Genomic DNA, 15,626 nt, shown 5'->3' with positions numbered 1-15,626 from the left:
TTAGGAATCCGGGTTCAGTTCCAGCCTTCGGTGACTGTGTGGAGTTTGCACGTTCTCCCCGTGTCTGCGTGGGTTTCCTCCAGGTGGTTCGGATTCCTCCCACACTCCAAAGATGTGTAGGTTAGGTGGATTGGCCATGATAAATCTCCCCTCAGTGTCCAAAGGTGTGTCGTTTACATGAATTAGCCATGGTAAATTGCCACTTATTATCCCGCGATATGCAGATTAAGTTGATTGGCTATGATAAATCGCCTTTTAGTGTCCCAACATGTTCAGGGTAGGTGGATTGGCCATGCTAAATTTTCTCTTAGTGTCCAAAGGTGTGTAGGTTAGGTGGATTGGCCATGGTAAATTGCCCTTTGGTGTCTAAATGTGGGTAGGTTAGATAGATTGGCCATGGTAAATTGTCTCTTAGTGTCCAGTGATATGTAGGTTAAATGGCTTGGCCATGGTCAATGAGTGGAGTTATGGGGGTGGGTCTTAGTGAGATACTCTTTTGGAGGGTGGGTGCAAACTCGATGGACCGAATGGCCTCCTTCTCTATTGTAGGAATTCTATAGTTCTAAATGACAGCCTCGTCAGTAGATCATAGCACACTCTAATTATCAGGATAATTGTTTTCTGGTCTTTTTGGTAAGATCAAGCCCAGGATAAGGTGCAATGCTCTTTCCTGTCAGCTTGAATCCTGTTGGTCTCTTACGAAGAATCATCCAGACTGGAAGCGTTAGCTCTATACTCTGTCCACAGATGCTGTCAGACCTGCTGAGATTTCCAGCATCTTCTGTTTTAGTTCTACTTTTCTTAGGTAGACTCTCCGCTACTCAATGTCGATGTAGACCAGTTGAGCGGCGCACAGGAGTCTCTCTGTTGGAATCCTGAGAAACACAGGAAGAATTGACAATACGAAAAAGATGAAAGTTAAATCTGTCAGGTGTTGGGCCCAGGACTGTGGGCAAATAGCTGGAATTATTGATTTCCAATTTGAAGCTAGGATCAAAACTTACTTTGGATCCGCCAGTGAAGTTCTCTCCTCGCTGATTATTTATTTAAGAGTATGCTGTCCTGCGAAGCAGGTAGAACTAAATGGAAAAGAAACGGCATGTCAGGCAAGTCTGTGGTTAGGTGCATTGACCATGCTAAATTCTCCCTCAGTGTACCCGAACAGGCGCCGGAGTGTGGCGATTAGGGGATTTTGCAGTACTAATTGTAGTGCAGTTTGCAGTGTTAATGTATGCCTGCTTGTGATTAATAAGTAAACTTTAGATATCTGGACAATGATTGAAAGCGAACCTCTTAGTCAGAGCTGTCTCCATAACATGGGCCAAGTCCAAACAGCGGGCCGTTCTCAGGTCTGTTCATGATCAGCATTCACTGTAACTAATTCCAGAATTCAGGAGAGTCTGTGTTTGATATCTCAAGGGCCGGGGATGGGGGGGGAGATATGAAAATTCGAATTTGCACCCAAAAAGAACTCTTTCTATATGAATTGAGGCGATACCTTTATTCATGAGGGATTCTCCCGTAGATTAAACCTGCCTTAAAAATATGCAAGTGAGTAGTAGGAGAAAATGTGTCTTGGAGCTTCTGATGTGCTGAAGGATTTTTCGCCTTAATTCTGTTTTTCTATTTTGTTTTGACAGCGATCCGTGACAGGGTTACATTTTAACTGGAGATGCATAAAAGCCTTGTGGTCAGAGGCAGCGCAAGGATTTGCCGGTAATCTGTCAGCGTGCACACAGCATGGCTAAAGCAGCGGATCCTCGACCCCTCCCCGCACCCCCCCTCCCCTGCCCCACTGGACAATGTAAAACAATGTAGTGTCCATTGAATAGCCAACTCGCTTATCCTTCATGTACTAAATAGGCAATACACTCATTTCGTTCTTAAATATGAAGAAATCTGTGTGTGTCCACAATTTGTCTTCGATCTCTCCCACCAGATGAGTGAAACTTTAAGCTTTCCCGAGTTTTCTCCTAATTAGAAAATAGACGGCCCGTTCTTCTGGCCTCGGCGGCAATGTCTTCTCTCGATTATTGTCACTATTCATTCCAGTCATTTTTTTTAAATAATGCAACAGGTGCTGTACCTTTGGAACACATTAGAGGTATTTGTAGTCGAATTCTTTCCGCCTTCTCTAGAAAGGGAGAGGAGGTGCCGAGGTATGAAACAGTGTTTGCTGGCTTTATTTTTTTTTTGATTGATTAATTCTGGGATTGTCCGGTGCTTGGTTGACCGGCCCGCTCTCAAGAAATTCCGAAATGAGGTAGGTTTCTGCCCTTGCTTTTTCCCACGAATACGTCTGTCGCTTCCCGAGCTTTTGACCAAAACCAAGCCAAAGAAGAGGGTGCAGTGCCCTTTCATCTCAGATTGGATCTTGTTTGCCCCTCTTGCGGGGACCACGAATTGGATTCAATTTGAATTTGATTTTTGGAGAGAGCTAAGAGATGGATTCGGGTGTGCCCCGGCCCACTGTGCTTTGAACCGTTCAGGGTGGAGTAAACATTTTAATTTTTTTTAAAAAAAGGTCACATGAAGAAAGCTAATAGAAAGATAATTACTCTCTCAAATAATTAATAAGTGCACCCTTAAAAAACGAGTCAGGAGTAATCGCCGACTGTATTTTTTTAGTAAGGACATTATCCAGTGTGACACTCAAAATTATTTGTGATTTATAAGACATTTTTGCTTTGTACGATTGCAATCTCTAAGCACAAAGGCAGCCGAGGCAGCAAAACAAAGGTAAAAGTTACAAGTGCCGGAAAATCCAGAATGCGAGGACTGGGGGAGCCTGGCAGCTCTGAAAGAATGTTTAGCTAGTTATCAGATTTGAGGTGTAACGTGCTGTAGCACTGTCCAGCTCCCGGTGCGTTGTCAGTTCTCTTTACAATTATTTCTTGTCATTCTCACACTAGCCGCAGTCCCTTCTACAGTCAAACCTGCTCTTGCAGGCAATTTGGAAAAAAAACCTCAATCAGGGCCATTCTTCAGAAACACATTAATGGGGAAGGGAGGCGGGTGAGTGGATAGAGAGCAGTTATGTGTTTTTCTTCTAACAGTGACTTCTTGTATAAGCACGCCGAAGATTGACGTTATTGTTTGTATTTGAAATAATTTCAGTACAATTCTTCCCAGACAATACGGCTTACAAGCGTCCGTGTTTATATTTTGTCTAACTTGTGCTGGTCGGAATCTGATCTTAACAGTTTGGGGTTCCACTCAAACTGCGACGCAACAATAACCACGAAAAGGAAAAACAAGACGCAAGTTCGACCCTCACAAACACAGAGTTGACCCTTCGGCGAATTCGGGCAAAGACCCGGTTTTCGCATCGTCAACACAATCTAAATACAGGATACCTTTAAAGAATTCCTCAATATAAACGGTTCAACGCGGGAGATGGGCTGTTTCTTTTGACACTGCGTTGGGGACGTGTGTGAAAATGCTCATTGTGAGCACAGCGAATGAGGGGGATTTTCACAGTAACTTCATTGCGCTGTTGATGGAAGTCTACTTGTGACATTAATAAATAAACTTTAAAAACTTTAAACACCAGTTTTTACAAAAATCAAACCATCATGACTTGCGTGTACTTCACTCATCGGGACAAAGGTATTTACAGTAACTTCACTGCAGTGTTAATGTAAGCCTACTAGTAATTCTAAAACAAAATAAAGTTAAAAGGAACTCTGCCGAATGCTGGTCATTAAAGTTGAAGTTTCTTTTTTGACATTCAGATGCGAGCCAATTTTTAGACCGAATCCGCCGGATGAAGTCTTCAGGATCCGAACAAATAAGGAAGAGTTGAGAGAAAATAAACAAGAAGGGGTTACAAACTTGCCCTTCAGTGAGCGCTTTGTCAAGAATGTGCAGTCTTAGATGCTCAAATGTGTGTTTCCAAGTGCGCTGGCATTGCCAGAGAAATGGGGGGGGGGGGGGGGGGGTAACGTTGTAAGGGGATTCCAGAGAAGTACACCTACCTCGTCCGTGTGCCAAATCTACCATCATTTATCCCAAAATAAATGGATTAGAGAATTGAATGCGCATGTCTATATTTCCACCCGAACTATTGCTAATAAGGCGCACCACTATCCCGTATATACAGACAATACAATTATATTGTAATGAGCCCAACGGACTGCTATCGATTCCATCTTGCAATTAATCTAGTCCCTTTTGTTGGAAGGTGAAATCTGGAGAGGTGCGATTTCAGACACCAGTCGAGTCATTTGTGTATGTGTGTGTGTGTGTAAATCGCTGCAAAACCGCTGGCTGGGCCCGAGGGGAAGCTGTCGACGCCTGCAAAGTTAATTTTGCTTTTCTTTGTCTAATTATTGTAGCTCTCGGGGGGTGGGGGTGGGGGGGGCGGTGAGCCGACTGCAGGAGTGCAGCAGTAAACTGACACCCACTCTCTGTGTGTGGTACAGGCGAGGTTTGATGAGAAAAAGCCTGCTTCCACTCACGTCAAAGCTAGTTATCCTGGAGAATATTCCACACACACACACACACACACATAGAAGAGGACTCATCCAGCATTACTTCACTCATTCTCTCTCTCTCTAATCAAATTTCCCATTCCCCTTCTCATTTCGTCACCTTTTGGTACATTCACTCTTTTTTTCTCCCCCATTTCATCACTGTTTGCGATCATTAATCGCTGCTATCCCGCAAAAATGTTTTTTTAAAATTGTACTGTTACACACTAAGTTCTGCTTTGGCATATTTCAGAGACATGACATGGTTTAACTTTTTTAGTTTAAAACGTTCCTTAGAAATAATTGCAATGAATTAATCTTATTAAATAGTTATCCAACAGTATCCATCGTATCATTTTAGAAAATAAATCTTTCCAATGAATTATCTTCGATAGAAAACCTCAGATATTTTAAATCCAGATAGTGTGTGTCTAACTTGTATGGGATGGAGAGGTGTATGTTTGTGAATGTCGCTGTAAAAGTACATTTTGTTTCCCATCATTCTACCTTTAAAAAAAAACTAGTACGGATACAGGAATTGTGGCAAATCGAATCTTTGTGTAAAACAACATATTTCATAAAGATTTGAAATTAGAAATCAACTAAGGAAATAATTTCGACTATCCAAATTAGATGATGCGGTATTTGAAACCAAACAGTATCCAATCTTGAGTGGATTGGTGTGGATATGTCGGTACACATTTGAATGTATCGGTGTCTTGGTGTGTTTGAGTATATTGGGGTCGGTCAGTGTGTGTTGTGTGAAGCATGTGGCGGTATGTTTGTACCATGTGCATCTGAGGCTGTGCTTTTTTCATGCATGCGAGTATCAGAGCAAGTGCCTGGGAATAATTGAAATGATTATTGTACAGCTCGAATAAGCGTCTTACATCTCAAGTAGGTCCCAGATACCTTTACAAAAGGGCATCCTGAGGAGCAACTTCACATCTTTGCCCCGACCAGACTGTAATGAGATTATTGATAGGAGGCGGATGATAGAAATGTGGATATTTATATTGTCTTTTGCTTGCTGGTTGCCCTCCTTTAATAATTACACAACATTCATTCAGCCAAGGAGCAATCCGGACCGTTTTAAGAGGCTGCAAAATTGACCCTCGATGCTGAAGGCGGCACTTGTCCGTTTCAACGAAGCAAAATCTGCGGGAATCTGGGGTAGTTCGCATATAGACTGGCGCAGGCTTGTACCGAATGGTAACAAAATGAGACGAAGGAGTGAAATGATCCGGAATGAATAGTGCTGATGGGGGAAAGGGGGAGGAATATATCCTCACTCTGCCAGCAATTCCGATACAAGTTCATTTGGGTAAAAGGCAAAAATAAATGCAAAAGAGGGATCCTTTGAAAATGTGGAAACCTTCAGACAATATTTTGGATACATATTGATAACCAGGACACGCAGCCAGTAAGAGAAACGAATGTTCCCTCTCCATCTCATTCTCCCTAACATGTGATGTTTATATTAGATTGATTAATGAACTAATGCCTTGGGTCGAATGGGTTGGAGGCGAGAATCTGCACATTTAAAACAAGATATAAATATGTGTATTATTCATATCTAATATAAAATCTAATATTAAATATTTGCATATATTACATGCATATACAATATACGTATCCCATATATTTACACATATTGTTTACATATACAATATTTTATATTAAATATGCATAATACACATATTTATATCTTCTTGTTTTAAATGTGCAGATTCTCGCCACCAATCCATTCGACCCAAGCAATTAGTTTATATATTATATATACCTTCTCGAGATGTGCTAAGAGGAAAAGGGGGGGGGGGCCCTAATTCAGGTTTCGTCCGAGAGGAGGAGGTTCAGAAGGGAGGGTTACTCAGTGATATGTGGCCACGCTTTCTCTGGCTTTTCATCAGCCATTGCGGGATAGAGAGGGAGGGAGGGAAGGAGGGAGAGAGAGGGGGAAGAGAAACAGAGCGACCTCTCTCTGCGTTTCCTCTTGATAAAGGGGGTGGCCACCAGGTGAAGGAAGCAGCAGCGTATCTCAGGGGCCACTCACACCACTGCCAGGAGTCAGAGGGAACTTTTTTCTTCAACCCCCCCCCCCCCCCCCACCCCCCGCCTCCCCCCAGCTATCCAATCTCCTACAGATGGGAACGTCAGCCAGATGAAGCGGTCGCCAGCTCCGACGAGAGGCCCCGGGTGGAGCATGCGGGCAGGCAGGCAGGCAAGCGTACCTGGGGATTAAGGCGAATCTGGCGTTGAACCGTCCACATGTCGACAGCCGGCCCCGAGCGTGAGGAGCGAGGCTTAGAGCAATGAGGTGGCTGTCAGAGGGCCACTGAATAGGACGCTTGTGTGTCTGACGTGCGGAGTAAATGTCCTGCGGTCCAGTGAAATCAAATAGGGCGTAGCGTCTACAGAGATCATTATTATAGGGGGAATAAAAAGTTTTTCTTCTTCTTAATCCCCCCCCCCCTCCCACCATCACCACCCCCCCCCCCCCCCCCTCACCCTGACCCTCCGCCCCCTTTCTCTCCGGATCGCAGACACTCTGCCTTGGCTCCAGAAGAGGATGACTACCGAATCCCCACAACAGCATCTGGAACCTCCGGCCAGCGTAAGATCCAGCCCGGTCCCGGGAGTGCTGAAGTCGGCCCTGATCACACAGCAATCCCCGACCATGGAGAACTCCACTTTGGCCAAAGTCAAGAAGACCAACGGTGGCCTGCGGCGACCCGAGAAGCCCCCTTACTCTTACATCGCCCTGATAGTCATGGCCATCCAGAGCTCCCCCACCAAGCGGCTGACCCTGAGTGAGATCTACCAGTTCCTGCAGACCCGCTTCCCCTTCTTCCGGGGCTCCTACCAGGGCTGGAAGAACTCGGTGCGCCACAACCTCTCCCTGAACGAGTGCTTTATCAAGTTGCCAAAGGGTCTCGGCAGACCCGGGAAGGGACATTACTGGACCATCGACCCGGCCAGCGAATTCATGTTTGAGGAAGGCTCGTTCCGCCGCAGACCCCGAGGCTTCCGCAGGAAATGCCAGACCCTCAAACCCATGTATCGGATGATGAACGGCTTAGGGTTTGGCCCCTCTCTCATCCCGCAACCCTTCGACTTCCAGGGGCCGACGACTTCGCTTTCCTGCCACGCCAATGGCTACAACCTGGAGAACAGCCTCAGCATGATGAGTAACTCAATGTCCGGGAGCTATGATGGACTCAGCAGCGGCCACCACGTCCCCCACATGTCCCCCAACCCTGGCTCGACTTACATGGCCAGCTGCCCCGTGTCTTCAGGTGGGGAGTACGGCCCCGACAGCAGCAGTAGCCCAGTGCCATCCTCCCCTGTTATTGCCAGTGCCTTGGAGTGCCATTCCCCCTATTCGGCCTCGGCTGCCCAGTGGTCATCCTCGGGAGGTTCCCCGTACATTAAGCAGCAGAGCTTGGGTCACATCAACTCTGTCCCTTCCAGCCTTCACTCCAGCATGTCTTCCTACTCGCTGGAACAGAGTTACCTCCACCAGAATACAAGGGACCCAGCCGAAATTACAGGTAAGGTCTTCTCTCGGTGTTTTGAAATAGAGCAAACTATATTTTTGCCTTGTTTTGCTTAATCAACCCATCACACATAGGTCGGCAGGCAACGGGCCTTGACTACAAACCCTTTTATAAATTAGTTATGCAATGCCGAATTTCTGAAATAGAATAAAATATTAGAGTGCGTCTGATAAAGACCCCCAAAAGAATGAGGGGGGAAAGCCCAAGTGAAAAGAGGTTTTTTAAAACTGGCGAGATTAGCTGTCTAATAACAACGACAGTGCCAGCCCAAGAGTTGAATCGCTTATATTAATGTGTTCTTCGATCAGAAAACTTTATTTGAGAACGTTACAGTCTGAGGAGCAAAGGGTCGAATTGCAGGGTTCACGTTGAAAGATGAGGGGCAAACGGAGTATAGGGCGGCGTATGCTAAAAGAGAGGTGCATAGTAATCGATCGTGCGAATAACGAAGCATTCGCTTTAGCGTTAACGAGGCGACGTGGAAGCGTGACTCTCAATAATGGAATTGGAATAATAGCAATAAGTGTTATCTGTTGCAGCTGGGATTAGATTAAAGCTGTGGCCCAATCCTTCGTCAGTCTTACACGTTAAAAATGTCTGATTTTATACAACCTTGTTGCATTTTTTTTAATTTAAAATATATTTGACTGGTGCATTACAAATGTAGCGCTGGAAGATTTAATGTCCTTTTCCCCTCAGAAAATGCACATTTTACTGATGTTTTACGAATTAACCTATGTCGATGGAATTATTGCCTGTCTAGAACAGGTTATACAATCGTATATTTGACGAAGGTTTACAGCTGTTGTATTTAACTATACTTTTTCATGGTTCCAAACGTTTTAAAAGGCCCTTATCAAAGGTTAGTGCATATTATTTTGCCCCCCTCCCCCCTTATTTAAATGTCTTTTTGCTGAAACGGCGAAACAGCGAGAAAAACAAAACCCCAACGTCTACAAGATGTATAGGAAGCGTGGAGTCTCGAGGCAGAACTCTCCAAACAGTCACTGAAAATGCGGGTCGGGGAGGTTAACTAAACAAAGACAGTCGCGGCCGGACCACACTGAAGAGGATTTTAGCTTGACTTAACCCAGATGAGAGCTGATTCTGTTAAACGTTCTGGGAACCGATGTTCGGCAAATGCCAACACAAAGGCATCTGTATCTATCTGCCCCATGCACCAACGGGTCGGAATTAAAAGTTGAACTTTTTAAATATGTAGATTTCAAAGTGCAATGATTTGGACAATTACGATAGGTGGCCAGAGTGACGTGTTGCAGAAACAGCAACCCTAACACATAAAAAGCGCAATGGACAACTTGTAGTCCCGAGATGTGTGTATTTGTGTGTGTTCTGTATATGTGTGTATGTATTGTTTGTGTATGTGTATGCATGCGTGTCCGTGTGCTGTGTGTGTGTATTATGTGTGTATCTTGTGTCTGTATTGTGTGTACGTGTATTGTATGTATTGTATCTGTGTGTTGTATGTATTAGTGTATGTGTTTTGAATGTGTTTTCTGTTCTATGTGTTTGTGTGTTGTGTATTTGTGTTGTATGTGCATGTGTTTTAGGTATGTGTGTTGTATGTATTATGTGTTTTGTGTATGTATGTTGTATGTATATGTGTGTTATGTATGTGTATTGTGTATGTGTATTGTATATGTGCTGTGTTTGTGTTTTGCGTATGTGGGTTGTATGTGTATGTGTGTTGTGTATGTGCTTTGTGAATGTGTGTTGTATGCGTGCTGTGTATGTGTTTTTTGTATGTGTGTTGAATGTGTATGTGTGTTGCATGGGTGGGGGAGGATGAGGGTTGGTGCAGGTAACCGGCTGTACCGATTCTAACTTTCCTTCGGTTCACGGTTATTAGCAGATGTTCTCTAATAACCGCGTGCACCAGAGTTCCTTATTTCAGTATATTTTTTAAGTGACAGCCACCAAAATATTAGAACTAATATTGAAAACCTTGTCAAATGCTTTACCAAGAATCTGCAATCTAGCCCAGTCTGTGATATATGAAAGCATTGTGGATGGACCATTAATAAATGACAGTGCCGAGTATTATTTGGAGATGTCATGGAAAGTCGGCATCATCTTGAAGCCGAATATCTGGCCCAAACTGCAAAAATAGCTGGATTTCCGCTCCTGTACCAGTTGATTATATACTTGCTAGCTGAGAAAATATACAAATCTCCCATGAAAAAATGTCGTTGTTTGAAATGAGGTGCACGATTTCATAAAGCGTTTCAGAGAAAGATTGAGGCCGGTTCTATCAGGAGATTGGCATAATGCGATGCTTTCAGATAGAACTGACAACTATGGGCCATGGTAACTGTACTGGGTTTAATATCAGCATTCGGTATATAGACGGCAGCTGCACATTGAAAACCGATTAACTCCAATCTGGTTATAATCAAAACATAAAATATATATTCACCAAAACTCCCCATGTATCTGGCCCTCGAAACCATTTTACTAAATGAAGGGTTAATTGGGATTGTCTGGGAGTTTGATCAAATTAAACTAAATGCGTCCTATTAGTAGAATTCTGAGACAGTTACCCTAGTTGGACCTTGTGAACTGAAATGAGATTTGCTTCGGCACTGACAGTAAGTGGCCTACGATTGTAACAACTGTAGGCCTAAATGGGAAACTAGAGTTTTCGCCCTTGGCATAGAGGGTTTCCAAGCAAGTGGAGAAGGGAGAGCAGTATCTTAAAACTAACACCTTGAAGCGGGGATGCTCTAACCATGTGCATGCTTAACTACCGAGTCCGAAAAGACACATGTGGAGTTAACATCTGGCAAACTAGAAACAGCCCCTTAAACTTGCGACCGTGTCCCACATAAAACGAAACCCTGATTTTATTTTTTACCCTGCACACATACACACACACACACACCATGTCGTCGTTTGGGGTGTGATTCCCCAGGCGGAATGAGAGCAAATATGTATCGACCTCATCATTTTTTTGAATCACTGAACATGTGAAGTGATAATGATTGAAATGCAGCTAATAGCGAGCCCCCCCGCGCCAGCCTTATCTAACACTCGCTCTTGTGTCGTTCCAGTGGGGCTCCCTCGCTATCAGACTCACTCCACGCCTGTTTGTGACAGGAAGGATTTCGTGCTCAACTTCAACGGGATCTCCTCTTTCCACCCCTCGGCCAGCGGCTCATACTATCACCACCACCACCAGAGTGTGTGTCAGGACATCAAACCTTGTGTTATGTGAACAGACCCTGCACAGCACCCTTCTCCAACAACCCGCCTCTCCTCTGATACATTTGCTGTCGCTGTTGGTTATTCTGACTAATGTTAAACCCAAGCCAGGACTCGGCACTGTGAAGAGTTGAGAGTTTCTTCTCGCCCACCTCAGAGTCTTTGCCCTACAACAGGGGGAAAGGGGAGAGAATAAATGCCTTTGAGGACACCCTAGTATCTCCAGATCTGCGACACAGCTGCCGATTTTAAAATGTGACTGTCTCCTTAGCTGGAGTTGTCTCGATGAAAACAAGGAATGATTTAACCCCGAAGACGAACTGTCCGGTTGAGTCTGTCTATTAGTTAAGAAGGAAGAATTGGTGCGTATATGAGGAGTCTAATTATTTTAACAGCATTCAGTTTCTATAGCAGTATTAAGAGCGGAATGCTTAGTGGGGAGCATTAGCGTACTGTATTTATGTATAAATTTTGAAACCAAAAGGTCACACTTGATACCATGACAGTATTACAGATACTGAATCGTTATTTTTTTGCGAGGACTATCCGGATTTTTAGCATTAACTATAATAAGGCACATATATATACACGCACATTATGCTTTTATAAATGAATACATTTGAATATAATTGCACTTGAAAAATGTATACTTTATGATTCTTTGTCAAAACTATTTGTTGCCAAAACTAAGTTCAATAAAAAAAATATAATTCGGAATGTCGCTTATTCCACTTTTCTTATCGAAGAATGAATTCAGGTCCCACATCGTGATAAGGCGGATGCTGCACTCCTAATAGGATTTACAGTGTGACCCCCTGTTTACCCACATGTCCGCATTTCGTAAACGCCAATTGCAAAATATGCCGGCTTCATGAAAGATTGATTTAAGTAACATTGACTGCAGCATTCATCAATGTATTCTGGATAAAACTGATTGAAGAATCGGCTAGCACCGCTGACAGACTTTAGGCTGTATTTTGTGCAGAGAGGAAGTGGCCCGCTCAGTGTCCGGCCGTGTTAAGGACATCACTGAGTTCTATCTTTTAAGTGTCCAATTACAAAAATTGTGCTTCCAAATTAAGAAGGTTTGTCCATTTGAAGGAACCTGGTTATATTCTAATCTTAAAGGTGAACGCTTTTGTCATTATTGACACCTAGAAATAGTCCAAAGGAGAAACAATTGAAAACAGTTGCTCAAATGGCCTATACTGCAGGGATTCTACTAGTCTAAGTTTAGATATAATTGCAATCGCTAAACACCTCCAGTGAATGCGGATGGGTTTTATTCAACGAAATAACTAAAAAGGCAGAGCCAGATTTAGAGGTTTAAAGTCATTTGAATCTGCACTATTTGTTAATTCTGGCTTGCCGGAGTTAAAAGTCACAGTTGTTTCTTTTCATAAACTCGACAACTCCAGAGGCACTGAGAAGGACGTTGTTAGAAAATGGAAGAGGGTCAGGGAGGACAATCCAGGGCCGAGAATGAGGCGTTTGACAGTGACCACCCCCCCCCCCCACCCCCCCGCCACCACCACCACCCCACCCCCAGCCCCCGTGCAGAAAGGGCACGGCTCTGGATAAATATAGCAGCTGATTCGTGTCCTCTTCCAAGAGCAGGTCAGACCCTCCCGCCCTTCCACCCCCGCCCTCGCCAGTATAATATACCCGTTATCAGTGAGCATTCTGCAAGCCTTCCTCCACGGCTTTCCCGATGGGTGTTCGCAATCAGCAACATCAGTTACCATTGTGTGTTTGTGCGAAGCGCCAGTTTGCAGCAATTCTGCCCTCGCGATTTTAACCAGGACACATTATACTTGGGGAGGAGGGGGACTGGGGGTGGGGGGAGGCGGGGTGGTAGGAGTCCCATCTCTTGGTGCGTGCACCCTTTACCAACAATCGAGTTGTTCAAAGAGTGGCAAGTGGAGGGGGGGGGGGGTACCCCAACTTATTCAAGCAGCCAGCCCCTCTCTATTCTCCTGGGTGAACTGAAAAGGTATTGGGCACCACAGCAAGTTTTGCATTTTAAATGCTTCTGTCAGAACAGCTCGGGAGAGGGAAGTGAAATGAGTTAAAATGCCGAAAACCTATCTGCAGTTTCGGGCCCGCAGTGACTTGATAGAAATATTTACCCTGTGGCATTACCAGCACCAACATTAACCACATTTACAGTAAATTAAATCAAAGTTCTCAAGGGTCTCAACTGGATAACTGCAAATGATGGGTCTCCATTAAAAAAAACTAATGTGGGAATTGTATTACTTATTGGGAATCATACAGATTCGAACAAATACGTACAAATCAGTTTAGAATTCCTTTTAGTTTTTATTCTTCATTACTCCACACAAAGAATGATAAGATTTTATCGGGGAATTTTATCTGAATCTATGCGCGCCATATTATTTTAATATAAAGCCTCCAAACCGTTTAAGATGTTGCTGCATTTTTCTCTGTATTTTATTTTCCAGTTTTGAGATCTATTTTATAAACTTCTCAATGCTGTGTCCGTCCCGGGACAGTAAACCTTCCTTCCCCGCAGTGACAACTTGCAGGGACAAAACGACACTTCAGGTTTTGCCAACTGCCCTTCTTCACTGAGTGTGAGGTGGTCGACTCTCGATAGTTTTTTTTTACTTTTTTTGGCAAGATTTCCCCCCCCACGACTTGAGTTTACATTCTTCAGTCGCTTCATAAAATGGATATCTGCCGCACATGTGAGCGGTTTATTTGGATTGTGTATGTGGGCTGGTGGGGAGAGAGAGACAGCGCTGGATCAGCTCCCCTTCAATCACTCAGTCACACACACACACACACACACACACACCAGGCTAATGGCTGGAGTTGCTGTATGCGGACAGAGCGCCCTCGGCCAATCTCTTTGGTCATTGCACCACATGCTATCAGAAAGAAATATACAAATATACAATTTTTCAGCATCATTCTGAAATGCAGCAAGCTGCCGGGATTCCCTCTCAAATATCAGCACATTTTGTTTTAAACAATGTTCTTGCCCTTCTCTTTTTTCATGGACTTTTGTTTTATTCGTTCAGGGTATGTGGGCACTGCAGGCTATTTATTGCCCATTTCTAAATACCCTCCATTCCTCAGCCACATTCCTTTGGGAGGCTCGAGTCACATGTAGGCCGGACCAGGTAACAGCAGATTTCCTCCCCTAAAGTGAACCCGGATGGGTTTTAGAACATTCGACAACGGTTTCACAGTCATAATTAGACTTTTAATTCCAGATTTGTATTGAATTCAAATTTCATTATCTGTCTTGGTGGGATTTGAACCCAAGACCCCAGAGCATTAACCCGGGTCTCTAGATTACTAATCTAGTGACAATACCACTAGGACACAACTCCCCTTTAATCACAAATCGAATTGTTTGCACTTTTCTGATAAGCTTTCCATTACTTGTTTCCTTCTGTTACCTGCGTCTCACCCTCCTCACTTTTTGATTTGATTTATTATTGTCACCTGTATTAGTATATAGTGAAAAGCATTGCTTCTTGCACGCTGTACAGATAAGGACAGAGTGCAGAATGTAGTGTTACAGCCATAGCTAAGATGCAGAGAAAGATCAACTCAGTGCGAGGTAGGTCCATATAATAACAGGCATCACCCAGATATGGAGAATCCTTTTCCCCCTTTAATGTCAAGGCAATATCCCGATTGAAGTAACCTATTCATGATGTGAAGCGAATATTCGGGCATACGGGCACAAATTATGAGTTGTTATATACTCTAGATAAATTACCTACAATCTGAAAGTAGTTACAGAAATGACGAGAGTTCAGTCAATATTACGGTAGAGCGGAATTCGAATATTGTAGCGATGTTCTCTTAGTGGGCCAGCAATCCAGGGGACGCGGGTCTGAAAAGTAATTTGCAAATACATATTTTTTTTAAAAAAATCTGGTATCATTAAAGTGAACATGAAGCTGTCGGATTATCCCCAAGGCCCAATTAGTTCACTAAATATCTGCCTACTATACCCGACTGTACAAAAGTGACTGACCCTTACATGTCTCGGAAATGGCCCCCGCAAGTCTCTCCATGGTGTTAAGATTAACTGCAACAGAATGTATAGTTTCTTGGCCTTTGGGCTAAGATCAAGTGTAGGATTAAGCTTGAGATCAGGTGTAATGTCTGCTTCTGTCAGGTTGGATGTGGCACGTCTCCCTCCTTTTATGGGGACCTTGAATTGGGTGCAATTTGAAATAGTTTCATTTTTGCAGCAAGCAAGTTTTAAGGGTTTGTCCCCTATCAACTCTGCACATTGGTTTTGGAACTCCAAGAATGGAATATAATTTTTTTGAAAAATAATTAACTGCAACATAAAGGAAGTAATAAGGGCTGGACATGAAATGCCAGA

General features: G+C 43.7%; 1 protein-coding gene across 1 annotated transcript; it reads left to right on the top strand.

The window, feature by feature from the left end:
* Positions 1–7,041: 7,041 nt before the first annotated feature.
* On the top strand, positions 7,042–11,264 carry LOC145360304 (forkhead box protein F2-like). The gene is made up of 2 exons (XM_080215465.1): positions 7,042–8,023; positions 11,101–11,264. The coding sequence occupies exons 1-2, from the start codon at positions 7,042–7,044 to the stop codon at positions 11,262–11,264; spliced, it is 1,146 nt and encodes a 381-aa protein (XP_080071591.1).
* The last annotated feature ends 4,362 nt before the right edge of the window (positions 11,265–15,626 follow it).

Source organism: Carcharhinus amblyrhynchos, chromosome 2 (assembly GCF_965287045.1).
Source record: "Carcharhinus amblyrhynchos chromosome 2, sCarAmb.v2.hapA, whole genome shotgun sequence".
In the NCBI taxonomy this organism is placed as follows: domain Eukaryota; kingdom Metazoa; phylum Chordata; class Chondrichthyes; order Carcharhiniformes; family Carcharhinidae; genus Carcharhinus; species Carcharhinus amblyrhynchos.
The sequence above is the reverse complement of the archived record's forward strand: the minus strand, read 5'-3'. Positions and strand labels throughout refer to the sequence as shown.